Source organism: Camarhynchus parvulus, chromosome 9 (genome assembly GCF_901933205.1).
Source record: "Camarhynchus parvulus chromosome 9, STF_HiC, whole genome shotgun sequence".
NCBI lineage: Eukaryota > Metazoa > Chordata > Aves > Passeriformes > Thraupidae > Camarhynchus > Camarhynchus parvulus.
The window spans coordinates 8,955,832-8,981,688 of NC_044579.1; the positions used below are offsets into that span (position 1 = coordinate 8,955,832).

The 25,857-nt window shown below is 42.6% G+C and overlaps 1 protein-coding gene across 1 annotated transcript in view; it reads right to left on the minus strand.

The window, feature by feature from the left end:
* The window catches only part of DIS3L2 (DIS3 like 3'-5' exoribonuclease 2), a 179,647-nt gene that overhangs the window by 79,935 nt on the left and 73,855 nt on the right, over window positions 1-25,857 (minus strand). Inside the window, exons 10-11 of the mRNA XM_030954141.1 lie at window positions 22,207-22,380; window positions 6,707-6,786 (exon numbers count right to left, since the gene is read on the minus strand). Coding sequence (XP_030810001.1) covers window positions 6,707-6,786; window positions 22,207-22,380 — 254 coding nt within the window. The remainder of the gene's footprint in view (window positions 1-6,706; window positions 6,787-22,206; window positions 22,381-25,857) is intronic.

Genomic DNA, 25,857 nt, shown 5'->3' on the forward strand with positions numbered 1-25,857 from the left:
ATGTACTTCCACAGAACAGCCTTGACATTTCTTCAACTTCTTTGGAAATAGAAGGAAGTCACCGAGATTTCAATTTTAGCCATCCAACTGTTTTGTTTATTTTGGAAATATTTCCAAAACATTTCCATCTGCACTTGGTTTTACTCTTTCTGTGTATGCAGCATAACAGCCGACTATCAAGAAATACTGCAATGAATTATAGTGTAAGATGTTTTTCCTGTTCCTCTGGGCTCTGAAACCCTGCACTGCAATACATAACAAGTTAAAACAATAACCCAGCGATTCTGAGGGATCCTGCTGTTTCATAAAGTTGATAATGAAGACAATATACAGCAGTAACTCCTTTGCTGCCTACATGTAACAGAACATGTGACTGCAGATAACCATGTGGGAATGTACTGCCAGCTATTTGTACCCTTCTAAAGTTTATCTGCCTCACATAGCTTCTGATTTTCATTTGCTACATTCACTGAAAAATCCTGTTCTCTCTACATCTGTCTGGTCATCCCCTATCATTTGTGGTTCTTATCCAAAGACTCTCCTGGTCCTTGGAATTCTTTTTCATTAATGGAAATTGTAGGCAAAATGCTTTTAGGTCTGTTTGCACAAGAATTTCTGGATCTTCTTTCCATTATCTGTCTACTTAAAGGCATTATTTTTTTTTCTCTTCAATATACAATCAGACACTCTCCTTTTTTAAGTTTGTATCCACAAATATCAGTGAGATCCATCAGGACACAAAATCCCGCGCCTCTAAATCTTTGGGGAATTGTCCCAGGTCCTGAATTCATGAACTGAAATGATCCGGAAGGCGGCTTTGCCCAGAGCATCTCTCCTCCCTGCAGAAAAGTAAACTCACTCTTATGAGTAATTCTATTGGTATTTGCACATCTGTTTGCATGTTCTGCAGCCACAGTCTTTGTTACCTTAGTCCTTCTCACACAGTATATCTTTTATTTTGTTTTAAATGCCATGTCTCTTTGCTACATTGTAAAAAAAACCAAAAACCACAAACAACTTTTGGGATAAGGATGAAATATTTATAAAATATTTATATATGGATTACTAATCACAAACACTGCCCCAATTTTGCTTAACCAAGCTTTTAATCAACCCTCTCACAAGCAGCTTTCAAATATATGCAAAATAAAGGTTTTAACAAATTATGTTCTAGCAATCAATGCTCTAACTAAATCCAAACTTCCATAATCACCTCAGTACCTTAACATCCAGTTTAATGCACTTGTCTGGGGATTTGGCTCACTCTATCTCCCTTTCAGCCACCAGCAGTTTGGAGCAACCTGCCCTATTCCCAGGGGAACTGAGGGGAGCCCCATGACATTAAGTTGTCCCACAAGTTTCAAGAGAGATGTTTAGTAGAGAAAAGCTGACTCAATTCAGCCCTGATTCCATTCAACCCTGCACTTGGAAATTGGAAGTGATATGTGTTTCCTCACACAACCCCATGTTACCTCAAACGAGGAGACAAAATATATTCCACACACTGCAGCTCCCTGCATTACACAGAAGCCTGCTGTGGGGCACAGCAGGGATCTGCATTTGGCAGAGAGCTGAGAGCATTTTGCATATTTCAATGAATTTGCAACCACAAGCCCTCAATAGGAAGAAAGAATATGTACCTCTTTCCAATCACTGCAATATGTCTTTTTCACTCTCCTGGTGACACAACAAAACATCCTCAGATTAACCAGCAGGTAACAGGAGAGATGAGCAAATTATGTCTGATACTAAAGTAAAATTTGACCGAATGTTACACACAATCCCAGTCCTGGCAGATTTTATTTTACCAATATTTGACTCCTGCAGTAAACCTAAGCAAATTGCAGTTTATGATCACTTTGACATTTGAATCATATGTCAATGTGTTTCTGTCATTTTCTCTGCAGGTCTGGTGTCTGTTCAGCTTAAATAGCTTACAAAGAAGGAAGCATAGTAATTTCATCAATTATTTTTGGTAAATAAATCCATACTCATTTCAAAAGTAATTTTTGATCCAACAATAGTTTGTTCTTCAGTGTTTATCTTACGCAAAGATTTACAAACTTACAAAAATATTTACTCCATTTACAAACTCTCCAGAAACTCTGTCCTGCAGGGACCAAAGGGATTTGCTGAAGGGTCCTGTACCACATTTTGCTAGAGCAAACACCCTGCAGTCCTTAAGTGGCCAGGGAGACAAAGCTGAATAGAAGAGGGAATATTTACGTCTTAAAAATCAAATATAAGTGCACAGAACTTTGCAAAATTACAACATCCTAAGTGTTTGCAAACCATACCAAGAAAGAATGAAGGTCAAAGGAGAGGAAGAGCAGATGGTCTCCTGAGATGGTAGAGAACATCTTGGGGCTACCAGGGCTCTACAGGTGTTTTTCAACTGCAAGATTCTGGAACTCACACACCAGGAGATGTCCACTAAGCTCTCTAGGTCTAAGAAAAGCAGCCCCAGAGCCTGGAGGTCTGCAGTGGACAAGGTAGAATTTTAACAATATTTGGCAAAACATTAGTTGGCTTTACCAAAACATGTGAAATAGGCTCCTTGAACAGAGGTCAAAGTCTCAGTCTCTGCATATCTGTTCCCAAAAACTACAGCTCACAAGGAACTTTGTGCTAAGCAGAAAGGTCATGCTGACTCTTCCCAGATTTGGGTCACAAAGAAAAGTTCTCTGCTTTGCTTATACCCCATTATGACACAGAAACATAACGTGTTTGATGTTTCTATCCCATTTCCCTTAGGTACATCTGATTAAAATTCACCAACAGATTGAATGGATTTAAGGGAAACAGAAAAAAAGAGGGGGCTGCACACTGCAGAAGCCTCATTTGTTTAGGTCATCAGCAAACACTGGGAAGAGTCAATGATTGTATCTATTTATGGTCTCACTCCAAAATGCAGACAGCCAGTGTCACTAAGGACATGGAAGCCAGGGCAAAGAGTCTGTAGAATATATTTCTATTCTGCAGTACAACAATTCCTTCTAAAAAAGACATAAATTACTTGAGCTTAAATTACTTTGTAAAAGACTGTAAGAATACAGGAATGAAAGAAAAAGCACAAGTGAGAACCATGTTAGTTATTAATATACAAATAAAAGATGTACAGAGCTCTGTCAGTACAGCACAAAGCACTGCTTTGAGATCAGCAGCAAAAGACAACCCCTCAGAAATACCTCCCCATAATTTCTGCTGCATCTTTTCCCATCATGGTCTGACCTTTCACTAGAAGGAATTATCTGCCTTGAAATGTGCCAAATTCCATTTCTACTCCTACCAGTAAGCGGCCTTCAAACATGACTGCATCAGTAGTGTACATTACCAGAAATACAAGCACCACTGGCAGAGAATGCCCAGAAGAGGTTTGGAAAGTGTGAGAAACATGCCTGGCATCACTGGGACTCACAGGTCACCTGCCATGCTGAGATCAGAATAAATCTTTAAACCTCTGCACCCTGGGTGAAAACATTCAGGCTTGAAAATAGTACAGCTGTTTTCTGCAACACCCATACGACCTGAGAATGGTTCTGCTGTGCCTTCCTGGCTGCAGCAATTTGCTAGAAGACGTGCAGAAAGGATCACAAAAGAGCATTGACTGAAATGAACTTGTTTAAAACCTCAAAGCTCTACAAAGGCTGTAGAAACTTGGTGCAGGCCAGAGCCATCTTTTACTCCAAAGTTATGCTGAATCATCTAAATGGAGTACAGTTTGTTCATATTTCTGCAGCTGTTACATAAATAACCCTATTTTCCTTCTTTATTGGAGCTGATCTCTTTTAAAATATACACTCTCAAATGTGAACAGCAAGCTCACCTCCCTACTGCTATCATTAAACAATAACGAGGAGCACGGCTGTTAATCAGAAACAGACTCCAATATAAAATTCTCTCAAAACCAGACTGGCCCACTTAAAACATATATCCCTGGAAAAGTTTCCAACTGCTGCAATATCCTACTGCAAGCTCCATTAAAAATACAGCTCTTCCCACAGCCATCCCATGCTTCCTCTGCTAGTGACAATCTGCTACTGGGTAGTGCTTCATGATAGATTTGTGAACTACTTCAGCAAAAAAATTCCTTTCCACCTTCAACTGAGGATGTAGCACAGGTGAAACCACCATCCATTGACCAGATCTGATAAGAGGAGGATGGAAACGCCACAAAGGTGCAAAGACAGTAGCTTATCTCTCTGCTTGTTGCCTAAGATTCTTCAAATCAAAGAAACTGTCACAATCTTGAATAAATTAGCAATGAATGCTCAAAGACAATTTAATTCTCCAAAATCTTCTGAAATGCCCTGATTTAGCTGTCTGATAGAGAAAGTGTGGGCAATTAATGTGGTTTTTTGTAGAAATTCAGTGTGCCATACATCAACAGAGAATTCTGAATTAGGTTCTGCATTCTCTGTTGATTTTTGGAGATCTCCTGACATCATGAGGATGCCAAGATATGTGGTTTGCTCATGTTGGGATTTTTTGTGAGGTTTTTTAAAGTGTTTTACATATGGGCAAAAGGGATGGAAAAAATAATAATTTCTTGTAACCACGTTTACATTTGGAATAAAAGCTGCGTTAACTCTTAACACAACTTTGCCCTCCTGAGAGATTCAGCCTTGCCAGACCTGGACACGCTCTTAACTTCCAAAACAGCTCTTTGTCATAATAATTGCAGCCATCATAGCAACTTTTAGAGCCAAAAGTTCTCAGGGTACCTCCAAAACATGTCAAAAGGCTCTACAAGCACAAGACTGAGGTTCCCACAGGGGTTCTCCTAAACACCAAAGAGCTGCAAACAGCCACAGTTTTGTAAGCAAGTGAACACAAAGAAGTGACCCCAAAGGACTCCCAGCACTGGTGTTGGACCTAAGTCTGGAAATTCCTGAAAAAAATTTAAGTCAAAGTACAGATGCCTTAGAAAATTTCACTTATGCTGATGGACTTATTACCCCTGTTTTCTCCAGCCACATTTCATGGGTTTACAATAGTATCCTACATAGTGCCACAGGGGCCAGTGGACCACAGACTGAAAATCAGTGAGCAAGAAGTTAAATTCACACCAGGACAAAAAAGTAACAAGTCCAGAGAGAATCAATTTGCATTCAAGAAAATGTCCCAGGAACTTGTGATAGGAGATAGATCTGGGTGTCTTCTGCCAGCTGCAGGTCTGGGGGCTGAAGTCCCCTGTGCCAGAAACTGAAGAGAAGCATGTCCCCAGCTAGACAGAGCCCAGTCCCAGCCAGGAACAGGCTGATGAAATGAACTATTTCTAAATTCCCCATCAGGATGCAAATTAAGGACTGTGGCCATATCCCTCATCACTATCTATACCCACAAGCCCCAAGCACGAGTGGCAGGGCTGCCATGGCTTTGCTGGCTTTCTGGCAGAAAGAATTCTGAAGAATTCTTGTTCACACTGATATTTTCTTTGAACACTTTCTCCAAATGGCTTATGGGTAAGAGAACAACGCAGATGTATGCACCACAAAGCAGCTCACTGAGTGCTTCCTGCAGCATCTAAAACCCACATGTATGTGAACAGTAAATGGTCAGAAGCCAGAGTTTCAACACTTTAGATCTGAGGACCTGTGGGATCACAATGCTGTCATAAAACTCCAGTGATTCAGATGGCAAAGTGGAAAGAGGGAGAACACAGCTCAGCTTAGGATCTCTCAAGAAGACTTTCAATTTTCTGTGAAACAGAATGGCATTTTGTCCTTAATCTTGCCTCAAAACTGCTGTTGCAGAGTACAATTAATTTTATTGGCTTCAAATTGTTTTTCACCTCTGTTTTTTTCAATCCATTTCATAGCACTGTTATAGTACTCTGTATTTGGGTCTAAATGACATTACAATTCATTGGCCACATTGCACAGTATGAAATCAACTTTAAAAAATGGAAATTATGTCTTGGATGTCATGATATTGTGCTGATAAGCAAGAGCAAGAAAAACTAAACCCACACCAAAAAAACCCACCAATCTTTACCTTCATAATTAGGGGTGGATAGGTTAATGTAATCATGCAATATTTCTAACCAAGCCTGTTACTGGATCTTATCAAACTAAATGAGCTGAGCTTGGATGGCAAAGTAAGCTTACAGGAGAAAAGTTCCTTTGGTCATAATCATCAAGATTTGGCTTCTGGAGCTTTACTTTCTGTTCTGTTGGCTTACGGCATAGTAAAAGTACAAATAAGGCAGAAGAGAAAGCTCAAAAGGCAATGAGAAGAAAAACACAACTTATAAGGCACACTGTGCTCATCTGACAATTCCCAGCATCCCATAAACACCAAAAAACAATTCAGGCAGTGACCTTCAAAAGACTGGATTCCTTTACCCACGGGCTGTGCACACAAGGTCAAAGTTCCACTTGACTTTAGCCTGCAGAAGTGGTGTATTAGCTATTCAGCTGTAACTCCCATAATGACAGGAGACAGCTGAGATCTGCTCAAATCAAATTACAGCTCTGATTATGCAAAACACTGTGGCTCTGCATTTTCTAACACCAGGTCTGAGTGCAGTTTGAAGACATCTGCTCCAAGATTTCTAAAAACAAGCAATTAAAACAACCAGAGAAGAACTAGTTTATTACTCTACTTATATTTGGCAAAGAATACTTCAGAACAAATTATAGATACAAGTGTGTCAACAGCTGAATACAAACACTAGAAGTATTTTGTAAAATATATCTCATACCGTCAGGGAGTTGTTTACAGGACAAAGCATCATCAAGATCTCTGGCAGTTGATGGGTCGATGGTGAAAATGCATTCTTTCCTATCCAAAGAAAAAAAAGAAAAGAAAAATTTATCTCCCAGTCATGAAGAAGGTATCAAAACACAGAGCCCATCAGAGACATCCAGACAACAACAACCATGTTTTCAGGAAACATCTCCCAGTCTAATCTGAATTCTAAATCTAATCTATTTTTTAAAAAACAGTTTAGACAAGTGAATCTCCTTGGGTATATTTTCATTTTTCTTTGTGGTTTAACTGCTTGGTCTTGGTAGCTTTCATTTCATTACAGATATTCCCTCACAAAAACTAAACAATTTAGCCCATCAAGTTCACTCCAAAGAAACAAGCAAGAAAAAGTCTAGATGCCTTGCAGCTAGAGTAAAAATAGATTGTTCCTAATTGCTAAGTTAAATGGAACACAAATAACCCTCATGCCCATGCCAAAGAGTGGATGTCACAGCATCTGACACTCCATGAGCACAGCTAGCACAAAGCAGAGGCACTGAAACATGTACAAACTGAGCTGCATGTGACAAAACTGAGTGAGAGTTTTAGTCCCAGTAGACACCCAGGAGATGCAGGACTTTATAAAACCTACACTGCCAATTACAGACCAAAGGGAAAAGTAGGTTCAGTAGGAAAAAATGTGAAAGTTATATGAAGGGCAAGCTCCAAATCAGCTCATTAGATCTTACAGATCAACTTGGTGCTCAGGAAAAGCTGAACATCCTTTTGCATGTTCTGTACCAGGTGGCACCTGGAGTTTGCAGCCCTGCCCTAGAAGGCTCACATGTGTATGTCCTGCAGCAGTGGGTGGCAGAACACTGGGAACACACCAAGAAGGACCACAGATATGGTCTGTGGCCACACAGATGGGACAAATAAAGCATCTGACTCAGGAACCATCACGTTTAATAGAGCAGAGCCTGGCACCAGTGAGACACAAAACCTGAAGCATTCAACAATTAAAACTTCCTGAACTCCTCCTTCAGGGCCTCCCTTCATCCCAGGCTGTCCTACAGTAACTTCTTTCCCAGACCTCTGGACTACAGCAGAGTTTTCCCAAGCACTGTGAGGAATGTGAGACCAGAGCTGAAGAGCAATGAGGTCAGTACGGTAATGGGTTTGCTGGCTTATTTTACTTTTCTCTTAACTTTTAGAGTAAGTTCAGCCCCTCCCTAGTTAAAAGATCCCCAAGCACAATGGCATAGGCTGAGGCTGCCATGGAAGAGATCAGACTACTGCTTTCCTTCTTTCCTCTTTGCCACAGAAAGACTCATGACAACTCCCTTCTAGAGATGTATAATGCAAATACACGCTATTTTTCTTACAGCATAACCACTGGTATTACTCCTGGGGTAGGAGAGATGGGAGGAGAAAATTACAGTGAATTCTTAAAGGAGCAAGTGTACATGAAATTAGAAAATGTTTTTGTATGGGTGCTATCTCAGTGAGAGCAGTGTCCCCAGCTTTGCAGACCTACCACTTCCATACTGAAATGCTCTGGGTGGTATTTGCTGGTGTCAGACAGCTGGCAGCATCTATCTATGTAATTCCACCAGGCACACTAAATAGAGATTTTCAAAGACATAAAAATCAGTAAAGCACTTCACTGCCTTCTGAGACTTCGAAAATCTTTTGGAATATGCTGGCTTTCAGATTGGATAGCAAAACTGCCTTAATCCCCAGATGCACATTAGTTTCTGATCCTTTGCATGCATCTAAACAAATTAAGAGACTGTGACACTGAAAGATATAAAATCTTTCAACTACACCGGGACTTTGATCTGTTGGTGCCAGCACTAAAAATCAACCAATTTTTAAAGGTTTGCAAACAACCTTAATTCCATAAATATCTATTCCTTAAAATTCCACCTAAGGATGGAATTTCAGGATACCACCACTCCAAGGCACCATGCAATTCTCTTCAGGGAGCTGTGCATATGCAGATAGACACTCCTATGCTACAAACAGAATGGGGACACACACATGTGCCAGCCTGCATGTATTTACACCAGGTCCAATTAATGCATATATAAAGTGCCCTCCACAGCCATATCCAGTAAATCTTTAAGTTATTTCATTTAAAAGAGTCAACTGAATGGACACAAACAGCTTGCTTTATCTAGCAAGTGAGCAAGAAAAAAGTTAAGACCTGCTTCAAAGAGAATGTAGGTTCCTGTGTCAGGGGAATACAGAGTTTACCCCAGATGTTCAGGGCCTGATATCACAAGCATCTGCCACCCATTGTGAATTGTAGCTCCAGGCAGTTAAAAAAATAGCACATTGGTTTCAACAAAGTGCATATTTGCAGCCTGCCCTAAACAGAGGTGAGCAGAAAAACAGGGTGCCAAATATTTTGCCACATTTATACAATGGTAGCAACTAATGGGGCTGTTTTACTGAGATGTATTTGGCCAGTCAAGTCCACTGCAGAGGCCAATGGTGGTCCCAGTTCAGAGAGTCCAAACCTGTAAGTCTGGTGGGGCAGCCCCAGCCTCCCTTTGTACTCAGCCCTTGGGGACACATGGCTGGCTCTGAGCTGTCTCTCAGCACAGGCATGGCCAGCACAGGCACAGCTCACAGCTGTCTGAGATCCATGAACTCACAGAAGCAAAGGTGAAGTGAGATCCAAATTCTGATCTAGCATTTCTCACCAGCTCAGATATGCTTAAGCACCAGGCTCAGATCTGTTTCTCCTTGAGAACTATTCAAAGGACTTGGACTTGTAGCTTGTCACAGGCCCTTTATTCTGGGCACAGACTGCAAGGTGAGGTAAGAAAGTCACTGAGCAAGTAAAACACGGCATGATACTCCTTGGCATAAGGATACTGCAGAAGTGTTGCAGAGCCAATGGCCAGGTAGTCAATGGGACAAGAGAAGCCAACCTCAAAGCGGAGCTCCAAGTCCACGGCAGTCAGATAATCCTGGCACAAAGGCCTACACCTAGATGAAATGTTCTGAGTGAATCCAGCTCACCAGTAACAACATTATTAAGTGTGACAACATTATTAGTGGTATTCTGGTTTTCAGTTTTTATTACTGAAGAAGTTTCAGATGGCCATAGGAACAAGGGCTGGCATGTGGGATCCATGGAATGATGGGACTGCAGCTCTGAGCCTGAGGGCTGCACCCTGCACACATGCTCCTTCAGGGCACGGTCTCATGTTCTCAGCTATCTCCTCCTGCTTCTCCTCCAGGCCCAGTGGAATCACTTTTATCTCCAGGATGCTGCAGAGAGCTGTCTCTCATCATGGAGAATCAGGCAATGCAGTGGAAGCAAGGGTAGGAAAGGCTGGGTGTGGGCAGCACAGCCTGCCCTGCAAATTGTCACCTCCCTTGGCACCTACACCAGCCACCCCTGCACAGCTGAAAAAACCACCTGGGTGAAGAAACAACACTGCTCTCAGCTATGTGGCAAGTATTCCCTGTGAAGGGGAAGGGGCTGACCAAATTCCTGCCCTGACTATGCTGTCAGGCTGTGCAATACCCCAAAGGCAGGAGGGATCTCGGAGAGGTCAGACCACATTTCTGACTGCAACCAGTAACAAGACCAGCCTGCAGCAAGTTGATTCATTAAACCACAAGGGACAGAATGTTTCATGCACCTGCTGAGGAAGATGTTACTTAAATCCATAGCTATATGCACACACATTTGCACTGATTAACTACAGGTAAATACAAACTGGCAGTGTCTCCAGCTTCTGGAGGGCCACTAAGGTGACCTTGTGGGTTAAGAAGTTTGGTCATCCCCCTCTCTCCCTTCTTTCAAGGCCTTAAAGGAAGCATCTCTCATTGTCATCACACCTAATAAAAATCAGGTTTATTCATTTCAAATTGTCAAAACATACTTGTAAAAGTAATGAGATGATCTAAGTCCACTTGTTCCAACATACACACAATTTGGTTAAAAGAAAATGGTTTAAGAGATAGAGACACAGAGAGTGAAGAGATTTTCTGGTCCTCATGCTGGAAAGGACTGGAGATACATATGTGCCTTTAAGAACCCCTCAGCACTGGTCAAAAAAAAAAAAAAAACAAACTAACCAAAACCCCAAAACATTTCAGTGTGGAAACTTCCACTTTTTACAGAACCCTCTTCAAGTAAAACAGATGTCTAATGCAGGTTTCAAGAGGTGAACTTGCTCTGACATGGAAGAACAAAACCTTTCTTCCCTTCTCCTTGTTTCAGAGGTTTCAAGCACCAGAGCAAGGCAATGCCTGCAAGACTTTGGGAGGTTCAGGGGAACTACTCACAACTGACCATGGTGGACCTGCAAGCAAGAGTCAGGAAAGCAGGAACCACCCAGACTGCCCAGACCCTGCCAGCCCCCAGCAGCACTGGCCAAGCCACCTCCAGCCCCATGGCAGTGACAAGGGCCCTGCTGAAGCTGGCTCTGTCTGGCATCCTGCAAATGAACCACCTGGGGGAAAGAATTATAGAATAGAGCACTTAGTTTATTACACAGTAATGACAGTGTCAACCTATACAGGCTGGTATATCAATTCTAATTTAAGGAAAGCTAATTAAGTGCAGTGCTCTTTGCGCAGCTTCAGGAAGACTAATTAAAGCAGACAAGCATGTCTGCAGAGCAGTTAGTCTTTTTACCTTTAACAGGACCTAAAATAAATGGCTGGTGCAGCAGCAGAGGTAAGATAAGTAGTCTGTTGGTGAGCTGGAATCACCGTCATGGTAATTAAAATGTTCACAGACCACAGGATTGCAACAGCAGTTTGTTTTACTTTGTGCAAATACATACATCTATGTATACATCTATGCTAAGGTATTCACAGGCATCAGCAGAGAAAACACTGCACAGTTGGTGCCTCAAAGACTGGTACAATATATTCATTTTTGCCAGTTAAACTGCTCAGAATTAAATATACCACTTAGTTTAACCATAAAATATGAATACCTACGACATCAGGAGATTACAAATTCCAGTGGTCAGGGCTCACTCTTTGCTCAAGACAGAGGCCACCTGCGTCAGGATGAAGCATTGCAATGGTAAGCCATGAGTTCAGGCTGTGTTAGAGGCAAGGTTTCTGGCATGACCACCCAGCTGGGCAAAGCTTGGGTGTTAACAGTGCCATTTTCTTGCTGCTTGGAGAAAGTGCCAGTTTTGTACACAGTAGACAAAGCAGCACTCTACAGATCCTCCTGTATAACTCAATGATCTTCCCAAGCAGCAGCACACAGATGAGTCAATTCCCCAGTGGAGACATGGAGCCCAGATTTTCACCACTAATAAATGCCAACAACATGAAATACCAGTCCAGAGAACTGCATTGTACCCACCAGAGCATCAGAAAACCCTTCATGAAGCAAGACATTGTCCTTACCAGCTGGTGTAACCTCTCATGGCAGGCAGAGGCCTTAAGAAGCAAAGCATGACCCAGATATTCAGGAACCAGGATGGAGGAATTTCATCCCAGGCAACACAAGCACAAGTCAGCTGGCAGCCAAACCATGTCCATGCTCCTGTGTGACACAGATCACCACTCCTCCTGGTCCTGGCAGCAGCCACCACCATCTCAGGTCACTTGGGATGAAGCCCCAGCTTTGGCATTTGTCTGATCTTGGGCTGCTCAGGAACGAGGCTGTGGGCAGAGTTTAGACTGCCAATTCTCATGAGAGAAAAAGAGAGATTCTTTGCAAGCAAATCAAAGCACCTAAGGAAGATGCTGAGCAGGGAATCACTGGAAGTCTTCCAACAGAAAGCCCAGACACAGGGGCTGGATAGAAGGAAATGGAAGTGAACGACGTGGAACAGAATAGAACTGTTTCAGTTGGAAGGGACCAACAACAATCATCTGGTCCAACTGCCTGACCAATTTAGGGCTGACCAAATTAAAGCATGTTGTAGTTAATGGCTTTGTCCAGATGCCTCTTGAACATTGACGGGGTTGAGACATTGACCATCTCTCTAGGAGACCTGTTACAATGTTTGACCAACTTCTTGGTGGTGAAAGGCTTCCTAATATCCCGTCTAAACTTCCCTGGTGCAGCTTTGAACCATTCCCACATGTCCTGTCACCAGGGAGAAGAGATCAGCACCTCCCTCTCCACTTGCCTGTGTTAGGAAGCTGACAGAATTAAGGCACCTGAACTTAAATACCTTATTTATCCCCCACCATTCTGACTCCCCTCCCATGGGCAACTTTCACACCAAAGCAGTCTCCAGTGATGCTCACTAGACATTTACAAAGACCAACACATCCAAAACAACTACAAAAGAGAACAAAGAACACACCAGAAGCCTGAAGGTGGCTGAAACCTGCTGTCTGTGAATTCCAGCATTCAAGACTCAACCAGCTCATTGACATCCTGCCCCACCCCAGGCTCAGCTGTCATGGCCCACAGTCCCTCCAGTCATCCAAAAGCCCCTGAAGCACCAAGCTGAATCTTTTGCAAAAGTATCAGCCCATTTTCCAAAGTCCAGGCTGCTTCATCTGGAGGTGAGACAGGAATGACCATTGTTTATTAAAGTTTCAGCAGTGCAAGCCTTCTTTAAACTTGAGTAGGTCAGTGCTAAGACACTCACAGTACAACTGACTGCATGTCTAGACACTTGCAGTGCATTTACATTCTTCTAGGGACTCCTTAGATTGTCCTGCTCTCTTCACTTTGTGAATACATACAATAGCCTGGTGGGAGTGAAAGCTCAGCCTCCTGGTTTACCCTTATTGACTCCAGCTCAAAGCTGGCAGTTTAAAATTAAGCATAGCAAAGGCACTTTTAGAATCTTAAAGCTCTTCAGGTCATTTCTAAGACCCTGCTGAGCACCATCTTGCAAAAGCTACGCAGACACCATTTCTCAGAGTTGGAAACAGTTGTTTTAATTTGAGAACAGGCATCCTAGAGCTGTCAACTCACTCCAGTGAAAGCTACTAACATTTTTTCACACAACAATCCCATTGTTATGGCAACCACAGAAATCAATCTCATTCTTCAATCACAAGTAAACCCAGCTCGACCACAGTGTCAGTGCAGGTTTGTTACAAAGTGCCAATAAGCAAAGGATCAATCTGCCAATATTCATCACTCAAATCAGGACAAAGTACCCTTTCTCCAAGAGCAATTTCAGAGACCAATCAGTGCCTGAGCATTTGAGACTTCAACATCTCACTCCTAAAAGCATTTATTACTTGTAGTGTCTACCACATTTGTCACACTTGATACTGGCAGATTTTAGTTAAAACCCAAGAGTGGCTGCTTCCAAGACAGCCTCTTAAAAGGAATATATTTTAAAAATATGCCTGCAAGAGAAGTACCCTGACAAATCTCTGATGGCACTCTGAATGCCTTGTAAGAGACTGACAAAGATACTTGACACATCACAAAACTCTTCTGGCATGGTGCATAAATTTAAAAATGAACTATAATTATAAAATAATTGGAAGCAAAAACTAACTCCTCCAAACACTGAGCATTATAAACCCCCAAAAAAATCCAGCAGAGCACAAAATGCACTGAAAGCTCAACTTCAAACCAGCACTACTCTTTCTAATTTCTCTGTGTTTATGTTTTAGCTAATGTCCTGTCCTGGTTCAGAAAACAGACCTCGGTCCAAGAGAGCAGCTGACAATGACTCCTGGTGTATTACACATCTACAACAATAAACTTTTACATTTTCACCAGGGACTGCTCACTGGATTGCTGAACCAGAACCAATTATTCCTTCTATTTATCCTTCTATTCTTTCCTCCATATTTATGGCCTCCAAGTAACAGGGAAGACAGAAAAAAAAGCACTGCAATCTTATACCTATATAGCTTGAAAAGCCAAAATATGCTAATAAAAGAGATCAGAGTCTCTGGGAGGCCAAGCACCAGCAGTATTTCCTACAAGTCATCTGTAATTGTGCCACAAATATAATGAGTTCTCTGCACCACCACTATCCCATGCAAGAAAGCAAAGTGTAATTGAAAATGCACTGCATTATATAAACTATTTGAATCATAGATACACAGGGCTAGAAATGAAAGAGACACTAGGTCATCCAGCCCCCATAGGTGAGAGCCAGACTGCTCATGACAATACATTTGCAAGGACTTTCTCCTCTATGGTATCAAGGATCTTTAGTGATGGAGTTTCCAGCCCCTTAGCAATCTACACTACAGTCTATTTTGGGTTGCACAGGAAAGGCTTTCTCTTTGTTTTACCTTACTTGTCCTTGTAACACCTCTTCCTACCCTCCCACCATCGTAAATGATTCTCATTTTTTCATTTTGGTCCACATATTTTTAACTATCAACTACTATATCTTTCACAAACTTCTAGTTTCAGTGTTGGCAGAGACACATTGAACAGTTAATCCTTCCTTGTAAATCAATCTCTTATCTCCCAGAATATTTTTGCTAGTCTTTTCCAGACTGTCCCACTTCTAATCCATGCTGTGATATCTCCAGCACAGCTCTGCCTCATACACTCACATTTGGGCCATCTATGTTACGATTTATGGGTTGGTTGGTTGGTTGGTTGGTTGGTTTTTTATGGAGTGATCTGAGAATAACCTGGTAACAAAGATCCAATCAACCAAAAAGTGAGACAGATGGACAGGTTAAAGCATGTTTCAGATCACACCATCAGAGTGGAACACAAGGAAAATACTGTTCCTTGTAATGACCAGCCTGTCCCTGTGATCAGCTCTGAAATACCACAGCAGGGATACTCCACCTCACCAGCTGGAGTGGTGCTGGGTTTCTTCAGCTACAGAACCAGAGACAGAAACCTGGGCTGACACCAGGACCTGGACACTCCATCTCTTGTCCACCCTGTGCTATCTGATCTATAGGGAGAGCAGGGCACCAGCAAAGCACTGTGATATCAAGCAAAGGGGCAGTACTTGGCACATCTGAACTGCCCCACTTAACATACATAAACATGAGAGACTATGGCACTTTCCTCTGCTCATCAAAACCCCACCTTATGATCCAGTGGAATCCAGTAAGAAACAGAGACACTGTCAGACTTATTTAAGATTTTATCCTCATCTGCCTCTGTTATTCCCTCTCCACTTCTCTCCATGAAATAAATATCCAGGCAAGAACAAGACTGCATGCATAACAATCTAGGTGCAAAAGTTACTGTTTTCCCCAGAAAATAGATTTCTAACAAAGCAAGATTAGGTTTGATGGCCTACAAGATCAGAAAGTAAAAATTCTATCCAACCACACACTACCAATTCTGTTTGAAGCTGCACTTCCAGTGATCACATGCACCTTCCTATAAGGAAAAAGGTGAAGTTGCTCTGTCTCTCTACACCAGGCACTGATAACAGCATCTGAGAGCACAGAATATGCATCATTTTGTTCAAAAGAGGGCCACCAGATTTGCTGTAGCTATACTGTAGTAGAAAATATTATGAAAACAGAGAGGAGGACCAAAAGAAGCCAACCAGAAGCAAGGAGCTGAATCACATCACTGGCAACAGCACCTTGAGAATATTTACTCCAGGGCTTTACTTACTCAGCTAATGGCAGAGAAAGGAGCTAGCATGAGCTCTCCTCATCAGTCCAAGAATGGTACAGTCCCCCAGACTGCCTGGAAAGCAGAAGTAGCCAGAGCAGGTACAGTCACCATCACCAGGTTCTGGAATCAATCCTATTACAGAGGAACTGGATCTGATATGCTTAGACACCACTGAATAATCCTTTGTAAATCACCTATGTATCTAATCCAATGTATCTCTCTATGGAGAACATTTAATCAGTCACAGAACAGCTCAGTGAGAGCAGAGATCACAATCTGGCCCTTTTTGTGTCTCCACTCCAAGATAACAGTCAGTTCTGAAGCAATGTTGCTTATACATTTGCTAAACAAGTCATTTCTCAGTTTCCATCAGAAACCAGAGCATATTTACATATCCTATTATAGCTGAGTAAGACTTGCTCTACTTAACACTAGCTTTTTGTAGTGGAAAATCTCCAGGAAACAAGCTGTTTAACGATGTTTTATCTGCCCTGCACTCGTTCCTAACTAAAGTTGTCCACCTGCCTTGGAAAGACATCTGTTTCAGAGGCTGACTGCTTTCCTTCAACACCCTTGCACAGCTCAAGGCTGCCATTTTTACCATCACCTCTAATTTTATCAGCCAATAACGTCCTCGGGCATCTACAGCAAAGACCATGCTGTCAAACCCTTACTATACACAGTGCTAATCCCTGTTACCAGCTGTAACACTCCTTGAGAAAGAAATAAATGCAAAGTAGAGCTCCAGTGCAGGTACCAACAGTGCTGCAGAGCCTCCCTCCCCAGTGAGCAGAGGGACACAGCAGAGCACCTCTGCTCTTCTTCCCTTATCAGCCAAAGGAACGATGCCACATTTCTGAAGGGGCAGCCAAAATTACAAATTTGGCCTTCAACAACTTGGATCAGTTGCAGTTGAGGTCCTGTGCTGAAATAGCAAGATTCAAATTTTAACTGAAAGCTTCATTGCATTCATTTGCCTGTGAGAGCAAAGTTCAGTATCTCTGCCCTGCAAGGGAAGCAAGTGAGCTCTAATTGTCTCCTGCCAATGCAGGGCATCCTGGCTGGCCCCCTCTGCTGCCCCTGAGAGGGACCTTGGCAGAGAAAGGGTCTGATGGGAATCTCATGAAGCTCAAAGGGAAAAACAGAGTCCTGCACACAGGGAGGAATAGCCCCATGCACCAGCACAGACTGGGGAAGAACCAGCTGGAAAGCAGCTTGGCAGAAAAGGATATCCTGATGGATAAGTTAAACATGAACCAACAAAATGTCACTGCAGCAAAGGCGGCCAAGAGCCTCCTGGGCTGCACCAGGAGGAGTGCTGCCAGAAGGCCAAAGGAGGCATTCCTTCAATCCTTCCCTTCTGCCTGGCACTGGTGAGATCACAACTGGAGTGCTGTGTCCAGTTCTGGGCTCCCCAGTACCAGGGAGATGTCAACAAAGGGCTGCAAGTTTGCTGAAAGGTCTTGATGATGATTAAGGAATCAGAGCATCCAACCTACAAAGACAGGTTGAGGGAGCTGGGACTGTTCAGCTTTGAGAAGAGAAGGCTCAGGCAGGGAGATCTTTTCAATGTGACAATACACCTGATATAGGGAGTAAAGACAGTAAGACAATTTCCAGTGGTATCCAACAGGACAAGTGACAATGGGCACAAAACACAGGAGAATCTACTTGAAGGAAAAACCACACGTTTTTCTGAACCCCAGAACATGTTCCTCAGAGGGGTTGTGGAATCTTCATCTTTGGAGCTATCCAAACCCCAAATGGGCACAGCCCTGAGCAGCCTGCTCCAGCTAACCCTGCTTTGAACAATAGGGTTGGAGTAGATGTTCTCTAGATCTGCCTTCCAAGCTGAACAATCTGATGATTCTTCAGAGTTTAGCCCTGCTCAGCTGAAGTCAGTTTCTGCTCCTCAGAACACATCCATCTTGTAGATATTTCAGAGTTCCCTGCCACAACACCCTTTCTCTGCTCAGTATTTTTAGCTCATTGTTTTGTATTTTGCCAGCTGAGAAACTGCAGTTTGTAATTTTACCTTCAGCTTCATATTTCTTCTTAAAAGTGAATACAATGTCCTGTTTATAATAATAAAATCACTAGTTGGCAGGATGACATCAAATGGAAAAAGAGAAAGCAACTGGAAAATTTAGAGCAAGCAATTTTGAGTGCCAAGTTTCACATTTGTAATAGTCCAGCGGAGGTCAACAGGCTCACTTATTACTAGGCAAATGGTAAAGAAATAGATATCCTCTAGTTCTTCCATGTTAGACTATATAAACCATCTCTACTTGAACAGGTTCTAACACTTTCCAAAAAAGTGATGTTATACATTTTCCACAGTAACACCAACAATGGGAGACAAGCAAAAGGCAGAATTGCTTTGCAAAGAAAGGCCTTTTTTCTCTCTCCAATATTTAGGTTTTTGTTTCCCACTATGATTGGACTTTCCTGGCTTTACTTTCTTGTCCCAGTTAAGCAGTAAAGGAAACAAAAAGATATGAATGAAATTAGAAACATTTGGAATGAGTCTTAGAAATAGCTTTTGGGTTTCTTAGATTCCTGGCTAGACCTCTTCAAATGGCCTCCTCCTCCTCCCTCTGCCCCTAGCTCCTGCACCCACTTCTGAAATTTGTATTTCCTTCTTTGCCCTCACCCCTCTTTTCTTCAGGGGCTACATTTTGTCCCAAAGAAAACACGGAAATGAAAATTACATGTTGTAACACTGGAAAAGACCGGAAAGTGGTTGAAACTTTGCACCCATCAACATTTGTCTCTATGACATTAATCCTCCAAAGTTTCCCTAAAAGCAGAAACCAAACACTTCTCAAACTTCTAATGAAACAAATACCAACTCCAGTCAACCTGAATAATAAAATGAGCACTCCAGTCCTATCTGTATTATCATATTTTAAGTCTCTGGAAGGGAAGTTTCCTCAACCACACATTCTGATACTTCATGAACCTTCCTGCTCCCTCTAAAATTCAACTGCAGGATGCAACACCAACACCTAATACTTGCCCAGTGCTTTTCATTACAAGTTTTGGGTGCTCTTTAGAAACAAGTAAGCTGGGAATGCCTGTGAAATACTTGTCTAATTTTACAAATAAACCCATGCAGGTGAGAAACAGATGTCCATGGCAAAACTGTGTAAAAGTGGCAGAGCAGAGTGCTAAGCCAGTTAAATCATGTCAAAGCCATCCACAAGGTTTGGATCTTTTCTGCCTTAAGTAATATTGAAATATTATGTAAACCTTTCTTTGTGAGCTATTACTGGAGAAGTGAAGGAAAAAAAAGATCTCTTGGAAGCAATTCTACACAGGCTGTGTAGGTGAGATCACACTTGCTGTCCAAATAGAATATGCATGGCAAGAACAGGCTTCCTGTAAAACTGGAAGACTTGCAGGAAGATCAAGGAACATATTTACAAGATGGCATGGTTAAAATGCCTTTCCCTCTTGCCCAGCCTCAGCAGCTTGGTGAAACACATTGTCTCACTTGCATCTATAACCTCACTGACAAACACCTCTGGTGCAGGGCGCTCTCTGCACGCTCCAAACTCTGACTCCCAGACCATACCTCAGACACTGCTCAGCAGAACACACAAACTGCCTTTTGAGGAGGAAAGGGTCATTTCCCAAGGCGAAAGAAAACAAGGAAAAGTTATCTCAGGAAGAGGAAACACACAAAAACACAAGAAATTTTTTGGGTCTCAGTTCCAAATCCAACTTTTATACATGACACTAGAAAATTTACAGCCCTATATTACAGAACTGCAGAGGATTTACTAGAGGTGGAAGTACTTTAAGCTAAACTCTAACATGTATTTACTCTAGTCAAGCAACCAATGTGTAAACTGAATTAGATGAAGTATTTACAAGTGTTAACATGGCTGTTTTAGGAGAAAAGATGAGTTTTAATTTCACTGTAATGACTTTATATCATACTCTCAGTCTACTGTACAGTAATCTGGGAAGCCTGAGAGATCACCATGTACAAAGTACAGAAAAGATGGGCACTCACAGAGGCAGGTGTGTGAGATCCCCTGGGAAACAAGGCATAACTCAGATGTGCACCCAGAACAGACACCCAAATTCAGGTGTGTTCCTCTGGATGCCGTACTGGCCCTTTGTAGGACAGTGCAGACCACAGCACACTTACTGCTGACAATATGAAAGTTGATATCTAATAACAAGTTAAGGCCAAGCTACCTTGGGACTTGTCAAAAACAGTCTCAAGGTCTCCTGGTCTCACTCATCAGAGATACCAGCCAGGTCTCCAACTACCTGACACCACCTCCCGACAATTCACACTGCATTTACTAATAAAATTCATCTTCTTTCTGGGTAGACAAACCCTTTTCTGTGAGGAAATTACAAGGAAGACTCACTTGTATTTTATTTTCCATAACCAGAAGTCTCATGTTATCTCCATATGTGCTTAGACCACAGACTGGTTAGTCAGCAGCGTGGCAGTTGACATTAAAAGGATTAGCAAATTAAGCTCAAATAATTGTCTTAAAAATTTTGACTGTTAAATGTTTATATTTGAGAGGATCAAAAGGAAATCTACTTTGTAGTGTGCACTGTGGTCAGGAAGGGGCAGAGAGGGATTTAAATGGCTTAACCGCAGAACTGTTATCACCTTGATAAGTCCCAGTGTAATAATTCAGCAATAAAAGCAAGAAATGCACTTGGAATTTGTTTCCAAAACTGACTGTCTGACTGGAGACAAGTCAAGCTCTTTATTTGCTTAAAAGAACTCGGTCAGAAGAAACAGAGAAGGCTACTGAACTGTAGTCAAGAATATAAAAATAAGCACTTTCAAGTGACATCTGAACAGCAGCATTCAGTGTCTACTTTTTTTTTAATGCTACCTGAAGCCTGCAGTCTGAGTCTGGTATCTGAGTGTTAGCATTACTCAGTCAGGAGTGTGATTCTCTGCTGAATTATTCCACTGTAGGGCAGTGGAAATCCAGAAAGCTGAAACAGTAAGGAGGCTGCAGGCTCCAGAGCAGAATTAGGTCCAAAGTAACTCCTAGAGTACAGGTACAGATACGAACACACTTTCAGCCTTGAAATAAAAACAGCTGCAGTTTATCAGTTTATCTGTTCAAATTGCTAATGTCCATACCAGTAACACAGATAAATGAAGAGGAAGAGGAGCTTGCTGCATAAATACAGGTGTTTGTACCAGTGCAGTGTCCAGAGGCATCAGCCTCCTAGGGCTGCTTCATCTCAGCATTACACATGACAACAATGAATCTGCCAACTGAGTCAGGATGCTCCAGCATGAGCAAGGCTGGAAGCAGAATACACTGTGTCTCCTTAATAATGTATTTATTGTTTGCCTGCATCATCCTTTATTGCAAAGTGAGGTTCTAAACAAATAATTTTTCTTTGGTCTTCAAATCTTTTCTAGTAAGGATGTCTCTAAAATCTGACACTTAGAAGTGTAGCAAATCCACTAGTTTTGGGTAGACCAGCAATGTCAATGTCTGCCACTCAACAGGCTGTGAAGTTCCTGAAAGCTGGTTGGGAGCACCACTGAATTGCAGGGATGGCTGATGTGAGGTAGGTGGACAGTCTTTATCTGTGTCTCAAGTCTCAGAGCAGCAACATCTCAGATCAATCATCTGCCAGGCATTCAGAAAATCTCTGCTATAAACCTACCACTAAAATGCATAATACATTCCAGACAAAATCATAAAACTTTCAGATTAGGAGCCAAACATCAAATTTTAAATTTTCAATAGTTCTTTTGAGAAAAAGCCTCTCTGTCTCACAGAATACTTCTCCAAGTAACTGATCTTCTGGGTTTTCAGTACTTTCAAAAGTAGTTTCTTTCTATGCTTTCTAGCACAGCTAAGGTATAACATGATACATGTTATAAAGTCAGTGCCTTTACAAAATGTGATGAAAGCAAAACAAAATAGCACAACCCTGCATCAACCCAAGGAGTGTTAGACCATGCTTTTTGCTATTACCTTAAATCTCTTCTTTTGGCCAGCTCTCCTGGTGAGATAACCCAGGGCAGGTTCTGGGGAAGACAATCCAGAACTTCAGGGGAAAAGTCAGAGAAATCCACACCGTACTCCGTCAGGATCCCTTCTGATTCCGGCTCGATCTCTCCAGCCTGTCCAAGACTTTTGCACAACTGCCTGCAGAAAGAAAGGGATGCTTTTTTAAAGTGTATAATTACTACTGTCATATTGTTACTGTCCCTGCAGAGAGGCTGCTGAGCCCTCAAATACACTCTTTCACCCATTCACTTCTCCCTGAGTTTTGGTAGAGGACTTAGCAGGAATTCAAACCATACCATGACTTGTGTCTGCTGGAGATACAAAACACTCATCAAGCACTACCCTGGGCTGTTTTTGTGTATCTCATTTGAAATAGATGTTTTAAATTATTAGGGTTTTTGTGACGGTAAAAAGTTTCCAATTTTAGAGAAAAATGCATCCAACAGGGATATGAAAAGCACAGCCATCCACACAGGCAGCTCTAGCATTACACATGGCTGTCTTGAGACCCTCCCTCCTCTCCTCACTCTCCTCACCACTGAAAAAGGTGATTCACTTCTACTACCAAAAATGAAGAATAGATCCACACCAAATACCAGAGAGCTCCACGGGGAGCTCAGTACACTGCTCTCCATCCCAAAGGATACAGAGCTCTGCCCCGGCAAACCAAGGCCCTGTGAAGACAGAGGTGTGAAGAACCCACACTGCCTCCCTGACAGGAGTCACACAACATGCCCACAGAGCATCTTTCCAACCATCTCCCAGGCTCCTTACAGAACCTCAGCATTCCCAGTCATTTGTTCCTCCTCTCATGGCTAAGCACAAGCCTCTGAACCCAGAGCTAACTGGAGAGGGGCCAACGATCTAGAAACAAGTCCCAGACAGGGGAAATTGTCCCCCCCCCCTTATTAGATGAAGTACTCTGCACACATGTAGATGAAGTTGCTGCTCAATTGTGCTTGTAGAAAGTTTCCATCTGCTCCAGTGCAAACCCCGGCATGGATCTGTCCAACAGCTCTGGTGTCAAACAAGGCTCAGCTCTGGACACTGTGCAAAGCAGAACTCCAAAGGAGCGAGACATTTGTTCCCCCTCCAGCTGATTACAAATATCCCGTGAGAACCCATGTCACACGGTGGCTCCCCCTGTCCCCTTTGTCACATTTAAATTGCTCTACAGTACAGAGTTAAATTACCTTTTTATTTTTTAATATACTGCCATTAGGCCAATGCACATTACAGTCAATACAGATAATGTTCCTGACCCAAGAAGATTACAACTGAAATTAAGGCGAATCCATCAAAATATGACACAAAAGAGAGGGGTAATAACACAGCACAAAAACAGCCACTCTAATAAGTGTTTTTCCACTGCATAAAATACACAATCATTATATTGATCCTTCTGCTTTAATTCCAATGAGTGAGAACAGACACTAATTACTTTCCTAAATTAGGGCCAAAACAGTGCACTTGTTATTTGGACAAGCAAGACGGTCTCAAGGCTTCAAATGTGCCATAAACCCACAGAACAAACCCCAAACTCTCAGCACAAGCGAGCCCATCTTCTTTATGGGAGCAAAGCTCTTTCTTCACAACGGGAAGGGCTGTGTAATAAACCTGTCACATTGTGTAATATGCTGGAAAGGATTGCTCGCTTCATGGTGTGGTAAATTGTAGAGTTCACATCGTCTAGCTTTAAAATAAAAATGAAAACAAGGATAAAAGATATTTCCCTTTATTGTTTCAATTTTATGTACAAACTGTATGGCAGAAATACGTGCGCATTTGGCATCGTGGCTGAATTCTCTGTTCCTGCAGCTGGGTCCCAGTCTAATCCTTATTTTAATGTAAATAAATGAGGCATCAGTTTTATCTCCCTCTCTCTCAGCAGTAATAATAAAACAGAGAAATCACCACTTCATTTCCAGCGTCTGGTGCAGAGCTGGGACTGAGTAAGAATGAGCCTGTGGGTCTACAGACCCACCAGCGCTGCCAAGGATGGAAAAAACAAAACAGGAAAAGAGAGGACACATTGCCCTATCCAGCAGAAATGTCAAGAACTTGAGCCTTAGGTGTCCCTTCTCTTGGCAGGGCAGATCTGGGAAGTGCACGGGGAGGGCGGCTGGACATCTACAGGACAAGCCATGGAAAGCACCTCTGAATGCCAGAGTGCTTTCCAGCTCACTCTTCAAACCCATGCTCCTCTTGATCCGTTTACTGAAATTAGATTACGAACCATAAGGGGTTTACCCAGAGGTTTGATATAGGACTAATATTTTTTAATAGTAATTAACATTTGATTTACAGTGTTCCAGGGAACATTTCCCAAGTACCTTGAAATAAAAAGTGTATAACTGACTTTAATTGGGGCCATGTTACAGTCACCAAGGCATGATGACTTGCATCAGAGCAAAATCTGACAGGACAGCATGTGATCAAAGGTAATGCATATAGGATCACCAATGGCCCCAGAGTAACAGCCAGGCTGCAGAATCATTCCTGGGGCTCCTCGGCCACCAAGGGTAGCAAGAATAGTTCAAGAGGCTTATAAACAACCACGGGCACTGGGCCCAGCAGCGCTCAGACGTTCACTCCCAGGGAGTCACGGTGTCTGTGACACCCTGGGCTTGCGTGCATCTCTTTTTTCTTTTTAAATGTCAAAAGGCAAAAAAGAGTTACAATGGTTACAGACGTAAACATTTCTTTTCTGTGACGCTGATGAGGGAGCATTACCTTGAATTCCTTGAATACCCCTGGATTGATGTCAGACATGGTGTAGCATGCACTGACTGCAGCATGCCATGGTTGAGGCAGAACAGGCTATTACTCCAAATCAGCCATAGCTGCAAGATTGCTGAACTGCTCCAAGGTGCCCACTCACCAGAGTCTAACTTGCCAGGATGTGCACCTGGGGCAGAGCCACCCCCAAGCTGCCATCTTCCCTCTCATGGTGACACTCATCATTCAGCCACCCATCTCTAGGAACATCTGAGCTCTCTCCCCTCCACTTCAACTCCACTGAGTTGAAATTGGCCTTTGCATTCAAAGGTTACATGATAAGAACTCTCCAAAAAGACAAAGCAGGATTACATAAGGCTCGTTTCCTTTGAAAAGCCAGGCAGGCTCCCACATTGGAGTGAATAACCTTCACTGGGAATGTAACACCCTCGCTCAGTTTCTCCTGGAGCAGATTTGTCCACAGTCATCCTACATGGAGGGTTTCTTTCATCAGCAGGAAAACACCCCCCACACAAGCCACCAGTCCTTAAGGAAGAAGCCCCACTGGGTGCTCCCACTGCCCAGGGCCCAGAGCTCACAGAGCTGCATAGGCTTGAGAAAGGCCACAGGTGCCAGTGGAGATGGTGAGAGGGCTGCAGGGCTGAGCGTCAGAGGGACAGAGAGCTGTGCCATGGAAGCCCAGTGCTTGAGAGCACAGTCCAGCTCTGCTCCACATCGTGGAGCTGCCTTCCTGTAGCTGCCATAACATTTCATTTTATTGCCGTGTCCCATCGGAGCGCAGGAGCAATGTAGTGCTCCCAGCACGGATGGGGCTTTCCCACAAGGTGGTTAGTTGTGCCAAGGGAACAAAGCTTTACTGAGGGACATTCCCATTTG